Below are 9,664 nucleotides of genomic sequence, written 5' to 3'. Positions count from 1 at the left end.
AAATATCATAACAACATTACAGATATCGGAACAACGCAACTTTTCCTTCTCTGTTTATACTTTAAGGAAGAAATATAATTTTTTGTGTCTTACACATTTTTAATATTTCTTGCCTTGCTTGATGTTACCAAACAAAAGAAATATAGTAATTACTAGTATCGTTCACTGTATTTTAATTTCTATATTTCTATCAGAAACACAAAATGTGGTATTCAATCAGAAAACCACCTTATCATTGTTTGGTTCTAAGTTAACAAGGTTTTTGAAGTTGTGCTTTTCAATTTAATTTAATCTTTTGATAAGGCTTCCTATCCCAATTGTGTTCAATGTTTAGGACAAACATAATCAGTCTATAATGTCATTTGGTAGGGAGGAAGAATATGAAAAAAATTATATAAAATGTAAATTTAATGAGATATTTGTTATTATAGAATTATTTTATTACTTAATAAATGATATATAAACTAAATGTTTAAATATATAAATGTTCAGCAATTTATATTATATTGTTAAGTTTCTTAAAATCATTAATTTTATCATCAAAAATATAAATTTTAGATTAATTTAACACTAAAATTAGAGACAATCTTATCTGATAATATCTAGAGTTGAATTTGTATTTTAAATCGAATTTTTCATTGTTTTTATAACTAAATTCATGTAACCTCTCTCTATATATTTTAGGCGATTATTTGGTGATTTGTTCTGTCATTGTCCTATTACAATTTGTAGATGTTACCACGAATTTCACTTAGAAGTACATCATTTGCAAAACACAAGTCTTTCAACTTATACTTTCTCATAATTAATGTTATTTTTTTTTTCTGTTTCTGTTTAAGAAATTGTTTTATATTTGTTAATTATATTTTTTTATCAAGACCAATTGTTACTTATGTTAATAGTTGTTTACAAATATACGTTTAATTATCTTGTCTTTGAATAATAAATGTTTATATAAATTATTTCTTTCTCTCTTGGAAGATTAAAAAATTAAAGAGTTTATTTTTAAAAAGTTCAAACTTCATTAATGTTATTAACTCTTTGTCATTAATTAATTATTTAATATTACTTTTGGAAAAATGTTATAAATTTAATATTACCAACTAATAAGAGTGGATTAGTTATACACGTCTTGTATTTACATACAGAGAATACAACGGCCATTCTAGCTGTAGAAGCGCGTAGTTTTAAAAATAATCTCATTTTTCTACCATAATTTCCTTAATAGCTATTTCTGCAATTAATAATTCTATCTTTATCAATTTTAAAAAGTTAAAGAAATATGTTGTAGGATTTGCAGACTCAGAAAAAACTGGTATAGTTACCATGTTTAGAGTTAAAATGTTCTTATTCAGTGGATTGATCTAATAAACTAATGTAATAATCTGCTTTGTAACTTAACCTTGAAACTAATATGGAAGAAGTTTTGTAACTGATTATTTCCTGAGCATGCACTGGCATTAAAAGTTTAATTCATTGTTTAACACCAAAAAATTATCTTATCACCCTGTAAGCTCTATAATACCATCAGTTTTTGGTTCATGTTTCTTTGTTCTATCATACCTCACATTCTTCTCACTATCCATTGCAGAGAATCTGAGTTGGCCTATTTGCTCTTCTTGAAACTGATGACAGTAAATAGAAACGAGTTTTATTGTCGTAACTCTCAAACTCCCCCACCAAACATGCATGTCGACACGTCCTTTGCGTTCAATGGTTGTACCGTTTCATTTCAAGGGGCTTGATTTACATTCACAGTATTTATATTGGGGTTGGCCAACTTAGTGCTGAGAACTGAGACACTCAAACAATTGATTTACTTAGGAACATTATAGTATTTGTTTTTTATGGATTTGGATGGTTCTTCTTTCTTCGTCACCCAGGAGGAGTTCAATCTGTTCCACAGAATAGACAGAGAACTCTACAAGATCCTTGTGATGATTCTGTTCCGTGAACCAGCCGAATGCATGCAGGTCCATGCCTTGTGGCTGTGGCTGGAGAGGGTGGGGTTTCGCAACGTGGTGAAGAGGGTGTTGGCCTTACCCAACATCTTGATCAATGAAGTTGCAGACGAAACCGTTATGTGTCTGAACTGCATTAACAACAGTAGTTTCATAGCACCTCCTTCTTCTTTCGAGAACAGTGAAATCCCCCTTCTGCAGAGTCTAGTGGACAAGGAAATCTCGCTTCAATTCTTGTATGAAAATCGCGTGAGCGCACTCCAAGGTGTGGCAAAAGTGATGCAAGATGTGTGCGTGAGGGCTTTCACCGACATTATGCAGCAAGCCATCATAAGGAACTCTAATGATAGAGTGGTGGAAGCTCAAAAGGTGGTGATGAAACCGAGTTCAGAGAATCAGAATCAGAACCAAAGCAACCCTTTGTGGTTTGGCTCAATTGGACCATCGAATTCAAGGGTTGAAGTTCCGGCCGATGATAGAACTCTGTTTGTGACGTTCTCGAAAGGGTATCGCGTGGAGGAGTGGGAAGTCAGAGAGTTCTTTACCATAGCCTATGGAGATTGTATCGAAGCACTGTACATGCAGGAAGTGCAGTCAAATGAACAAGCACTATTTGCTCGTATTGTTTTTCGCATTGCTTCCACCATTGACATGATTCTGAGAGGAGCGATCAAAGCCAAATTCACCATCAATGGGAAGCATGTGTGGGCTCGAAAGTTCGTGCCCAAACGAATTGCTGCAAGGAGTATGCTGACAACAACGCTCGGCCACTTTTCCGGTGAAGCCTCCAACACAAGATCCTAGACAAAGTTGCTTTCATCATGCGGTAGTGATTGTTGTTTTCATTTTCCATGTTTTTTTCAGTTTTGTAAGTTATGTTGGAATGTTTTAATGAATTTTCTTCAAGGTTTTACATCAAATTATTTTTAAATTCGAGGTATACCTCAGGACGGAAACAACTGTGTCAAATAGTTATTAATAATTAATAATATATATTAATATGATAATATATATTAATATGTTAAGTTAAAAATAATTAATGAAAATATTAATACATTAATTATTAACTAGATAATATTTATGAAATGACAAAATATCATCATTATAATAATAATAAATCATTTATCATATAAGTTATCGTATTATATTATACTTTATTCATTAGGGTGCATTCATGTTCACATTCATAGAAACAAAAAATGCATAAATTAAAACTACATAGATAAAAATAATAATTTTAAAAGAGTGATATGACAAGATTTCACAAGGAAAAAAATAATTTTTTATTATTTATGTCCAAAATACATTTTTGTAGATCAGTTGTATCTTTTATGAATTTAATTCATGTATCTTTTCAAATAAAAGGTTGATACAAATGTTTCTAAGCTCTTAAACTTCTTAGAGATGAGGGAGGAGAACAAAATAAATTAGGCTAATTAAACCTAATATGTTTATAAAATTGAATTCTTTCAATTTTTATCTATAACCATTATTAATGAAATTAAATTTTTAATTTATTTTTCTCTACACTTTTTATCTCTTTTATTTTATATTTTATATAAAAAATTAACCGTAAAAATTGGAAATATTTTTATTATATAATTATAATAATAATTTATAATTAAAAATTAAAAATTTTTCTAACTATTTTTTATATATTTAATTATAATTATATTTTATATTTTGATGAAAATATATAAGTATTCATATATTATACAACTATAACATTATAAAAATTAATAAAATAATTATGATTATTATATATAATTTAAAATAAATCGTAGTAATGTTTCTCACTACATTTTTAATTTCACTTTTATTTTATAATCATAAAAATAGGCATTCTGTAAAATATAATTATATTCCATTTTAATTATTATTTGTATTAAATTGTTGTTGTAAATAATTGAAAATAATGTTTTCTCTCTCTCTAAAATATACTTATTTAATATCAGCAAATAAAAAAAATAATTTTTTCAGAAAATATAACGTGGTTCCACCAAAATATCAAAATGTACATTTCATGTTATCAGTGCAGAGAGTATTTGTTATTTTCTTCACAGCAATCATTTATTAAGTTTGTAAGGATAGAGAGGATAAAATTATAAAGTCAAGTCATACACGTCTCCTGAAGTCAGTTTTACGTTCTTTAATAAATAGGATTATGTGAGATAAAATGTTACTTATTTTTAAATAATGGATAAAATATTTATGTATTCTTAATGATATTATGAGAAATGTGAGTGGTGTTTTAATTTTTTGATTGTTTTAGATGAGATCTACTTATTACCTTGAGATATATGTTTTGCTTATTGATACATTAGGCGTTGAAAAAAAAAAAAAAAATATATATATATATATATATATATATATATATATAATATAATATCTTATTTTAGCAGTTTAAAATTAATAAAATAGAATATTTTATTATAATATTCAAAACAATTAATTCAGTATAGTTCAATGTATAAAGTATATTAATATAATTTTATAAAAAAATAGGATTATAAACATATATCATTTATACAAACCAACTAAACCAAGAAGTTCTATACATAAAATAACCAATATTAAAGTTCCTCAAAACCTTTACCTACTCTAATCGATAACATCTTATTTTAGCAGTTTAAAACTAATAAAATAGGTCACTTAATTATAATATTCGAAACAGGAACAGGTAATCCAATATATAAAGTATATGAATCTTGCAAAAGATAGAATATAAAAATATATCATTTATACAAACCAACTAAACCAACAAGTTCTATATATAAACTAACCATTATTAAAGCCCCTCAAAACCTTTACCTACTCTAAATGATAACTCTTCATCTTTCAGAGGTGCCTCTAAACCAACAACTTCATTTATTTCCACCAGAATAGTGATCATCGCAAAAGAAGAAAACAACACAAGATCAAAAAGTGCAAAGGTAAGCTAGCTATATAAGAAAATCATAACTCACAAACAACCGATTTTATTACAAATATCATAAACGATCAAGATCACACATATGTATTTTATCAAACTTTCTATAACTCAATTTATCCAGGTAAGTGAAACTTGAGTAGAACTAAGGACACTATGCACTTGTGGTGGTGGAACAACTCGCCTACTCGAGCGACCACACACAAGGTAAATCATTTTTACTGTCATAGAATCATGTGACTGTTCTCATGACAGGACCTTCTGTCATTCTCACTACCTAATCATTCTCATCTACATGCTTTACATGAGTATGAATGACTAGTAAAGTTTCAGGATTAGCTCTCCCAGTTCTATCCTCAGTTCACACCCTAAATATTTAAGCATTCAATGGAATTCCCTCCTTAGGAATACCCTCACATTATCACCAATTACAATTATGGTAACAAAAACTTCACAAGATCCTCATACCCACAATCATACATCAACATACCTTATCATATACATTCTTAATCTCATTTTCGTATTCACATATCAATAATTCCATCTCAATCAATTGCAATCTCAAACATATACATACACAAAGTACATCAAAATGGTGAAAATCATTTATCTAACCGCAGACTTCAAAACAAAGATTCCATCTGTAAAAAGGAATATTCACGTGTCTATAATCACTTGTCAAAATTTCAACTCAATCCAATGGTTAACGAAGCGAGAATCTTCATTTTACAAGAGGACCCAGACCAAACAAATAGGGTGACATTCGACACTGGAAAAGTGGCGCTTGTTGCCTAGCCCCTGGAACGCACTAACTTCTAGCGCCCTGTCGTCCAAAAATGGCGCCCGACAACACCAAGTCAGTGGCCTAGCGTCCAACGACACTGTAACAACGCCCAATAGTGTATTAGAAACAATAATTTGGGGGAAAGTTGATCATGAGTACTTGACTAATTGGGTACCTTACCTTTTAGTGTTTTTATTCCAAATGGTTTTAGAGAGTTCAAAACTGATACCCAATCACTCAAAACACAAATTCAAACCTTTCCCCAAATCAAAAACCAAACACATATAAAATATCAAACAGTTAGACATACAACTCATCAATTCAACAAATCACATCACAATTAACTATCAAGATGATCAATTCAACAAAAAACTAATTTCCCTTACCTAACAAAGCGGCTCGACAAACCTAAACAACTCTAAGAACACCAAACGCTTCTAACTTTGTAGGATGTTCTATCTACACATAGAAACATCATAAGAAGGACCGAGACATACCGTTATGATCACTGATCAGCAGAGATTCATATAAAAGATGAAAACCTCACATGCAAGCAGAACAAATCTCACATGCAACAAGAAAAAAAGAAGACCAAGAAGAATAGTTGGAACTCAACTTAAGCAGACGAAGAAACTGATCGTTCCAAATTGAAGAGTTCGTTGTGAGGAATATTCCTATAGTCTGAAATCTTCAAGTGATCATAGGAGTAGAACCCTTAGACCCTTAAACCCTTAAAGAGAAGTCAAAGAATTGTAGAGAAGTGATTTCTAGAGAGATAATGTGTTTTAATATACTAAAACTCATTTATAATAATTCTATTTATAATAAAACATTTAATATTAAAATAATTGAGTATTACTATTTTAAAACTATTATCACTTCTAAAACAATATTTTTTAGAATTTTACAAAATATATATATATATATATATATATATATATATATATATATATATATATATATATATATATATATAAGTATTGAGTTAAAAGAATATTAGTTAAGTGAAATAAGATAACATTAGAACATGTTAAAATTGATGAGTCAATATTTTACAATCAAGAGGATGTGAATTGGTTTTTCCAAAATTTGGTTTGTTCTTTAACTTTAAAACAATTTTTAAAAAATCTTTAATCAACTTATATGATGTATACACGAATGCCTAGTTTTGAACTTTTACAATTGACAAAATGCTAAAAGATGATGAAGGAAAAGCACAAGACACACCAAATTTTATACTTTAAAAGAATCTACTTCTAGTCTCTAACATTTGAAAAACAGTGAAGAAAAATGCAAATTTTCTCCAAGAACTAGTATTCTTTCTCTGATTTGTGGTTGCTAAAAAAAATGGTACTTTAAAACTAAGTTGAGGTCTAATTTGTAAACAAGATACGTTTCTAATTGATTAGGTTAATATCCTAACCAATTAATAATAACCTCTCTTCATACTTAATCTAATTGATTAGGTTAATAGTCTAATCAATTAATATGACAATTTTAACCCTTTTAGCACTCATTATATTTGAAAATAATCCAATTCATTTCATAATTGATTATATTGTGGTTATATTGATTCTAAAGATAATCTAGTTTGATTCACAACATATTTAGACAAATATTTATATCCTATTAAGACATACCTAAAACCATTATTTTTGCATGTGAACATCATAAAAAACATCTTAAACTTCTTTGACATAGTAACAGCATAACCAACGATATAATTTTTGATGGAATAGTCATCCACAATAATAGACAAACTTTACCTTCAATTCAGGTCAATGACATGGAGAATTTATGTATACAACAACAAAAAAATATTGGTATTATTATTTAGTCCCTCCTAATTCAAATTACAAGGACATTTTTTAAAACAAATTTATCTTTTTAATGATATCTAGAAATACTTCTGCTCACCAAGATTAAGTTTTATTTATATTTGTTGTTTATTTTTTTACTTTTTGTTTATATATATATATATATATATATATATATATATGTATTGAAAAGTATTAATATTTCAACACACAATAAAAAATATTTTCAACAAATTTTAAAATTTATAATCATATTTCCCAAGATACTTCTAGCAATGTTAAGATTTTAATAGTTTTAGAAAGTACTTTTGAAACCTATCTTCAATAATACCGTTTTTTCTTTAAGTTGCTGTATATTTATTATGCATTAATATATATACTTTCTTTATTACATTTTTTAACAATGAAACCTAAAAAAATCCTTAAAGTAATTACAGAAATAATGTTTTGTTTTTTTAGCGAAAATAATTTGTTCAATTCTTTATAAAAAAAGTCTTGAAAAGGTGAGAAATTACTTAAATATTAATCTTTCTAATATGGTTTCCAATCTTAAAATCTTAATAAATTTTGTACTGTCATAACTCATTTTAAAACATTCATCCCAATAATATTCAATATATTACTAAATTCAAAAACAATTGAAAAGAAAAAAGAAGCGAGTTATAGTTTCTTTTCGGGAAGTGTGATTCAAAAAAAAAATTAAATGAATTTCATATTTATTATCTGATGAAATTTATTCATCATAAAAATCATTTTATGATATTTCATACTCACTGCAATTGTTACCGTAGAGATAGATTTATAATTAAATAAATGAATTAGTAGGTGAAAGATTTTTATGTTGTGATTGTTTTTAAGTTGTGAAGGTTGATATGAGAGAGTGAGAATGAATTTGAATGAAAGTAAGTCATAAATAAAGTTTCTGAAAATTTGTTTGAATTATTTGATTGAAGTGATGATGATAAGAGATAATTTTAATTAGAAAAACATAAGATTACTAAATTATTCTTCACGTTGAAAATAGTATAAAATTATATTTATATAAGTTAGATTTATTTTATAAAAAATATTCAAATATATTTTAATAATAAATATAAAAAAATATAATATATTTACTTTTTTAATTTTTTTTATAAATAATTTAGAAATTTGAAATATTAATTATTATTCTAAATATAATTTTAAAAGTCATAATTTTACATTATTATCAAAACATTAAAAATAAATTATCGTAAATTAAAAAAATAAAAAATGAATCGAAAGCATAAGGATAATTTTTCATAAATCATCTCACATGAGAAAAGGTGTGAGAAAATCTATCTCTTATTTTCTTTTCCTCTCTCTCAATTTTCTAGTGAAGATATGATTCATTATAAAAGTATAATTCTGCAATCTCTTTTAACATTAAACTCTTTCAAGTGAACATAACATTAGGTCTCAATTTTTTTGTTTGACTAGAGTTGATTTGTGCAGATGAATTTGAACAAATTATTAACAAATTTTTACAAATTTTATCTTAAAATTTATTTACTTCCGCCTCTCTATTCTTTCTTCGAAACAAATAACCTCGTTTTCTTTAATATATCTCCTTTTATTTATTCACTCACTCTCCCTCATTTTCATTTTTGAAATCAAACACAACATTAATAACTTTAGGAATCAATTATTACATTATTAAAAAAATTAAAGATAAAAGATTATAAAATTATTATAATTTATGTAGTTTATTAAAATGGCTGTTATTTAATTGTAAATTATTACATAAAATAAAATTGTTTTTAGAATAATTATTTTAAAGTCATATTTAAAATAATTTTTTAGTGTTTTTTTACTGAAATCATTTTTATATTATTATTCATTTACAATTTTCTTTTCACCAATAACTTTGTAAAAGGCATTGGTATTTCTGATTAAAAAAAATACATGATTATTATGGATTAACCATTATATATATATATATATATATATATATATATATATATATATATATATATATCATTTTGACAAAAAATTGAGCAATAATTTATTACACTGTGGAAGAAAACTATTCAGAGAATTAACATTAAAAATAGGGAACAGGAGAATTACATATATTAAAATATACTATTTTTTTTTAATTTAACATTTAAATCAGTAATCACAGAATGTTTTAGCTAAAGTGTTTAGTATCAAA

General features: G+C 26.4%; 1 protein-coding gene across 1 annotated transcript; it reads left to right on the top strand.

The window, feature by feature from the left end:
* The first annotated feature begins 1,781 nt into the window (after positions 1-1,781).
* Positions 1,782-2,859, top strand: LOC114175826 (uncharacterized). Its single transcript, XM_028060643.2, has one exon. It carries the CDS (start codon positions 1,848-1,850, stop codon positions 2,763-2,765), a length of 918 nt encoding a protein of 305 aa, XP_027916444.1. The 5' UTR covers positions 1,782-1,847; the 3' UTR covers positions 2,766-2,859.
* The last annotated feature ends 6,805 nt before the right edge of the window (positions 2,860-9,664 follow it).

The sequence above is a fragment of the Vigna unguiculata genome, chromosome 3 (assembly GCF_037176805.1).
Source record: "Vigna unguiculata cultivar grain cowpea cultivar isolate G323 ecotype 2 chromosome 3, ASM3717680v1, whole genome shotgun sequence".
Classification (NCBI taxonomy): domain Eukaryota; kingdom Viridiplantae; phylum Streptophyta; class Magnoliopsida; order Fabales; family Fabaceae; genus Vigna; species Vigna unguiculata.
This window is presented reverse-complemented; position numbering and strand designations above follow the sequence as displayed.

Excerpts from the sequence above, each read along its gene's own strand:
- LOC114175826 (XM_028060643.2), top strand. The coding sequence starts at position 1,848 with ATGGATTTGGATGGTTCTTCTTTCTTCGTCACCCAGGAGGAGTTCAAT.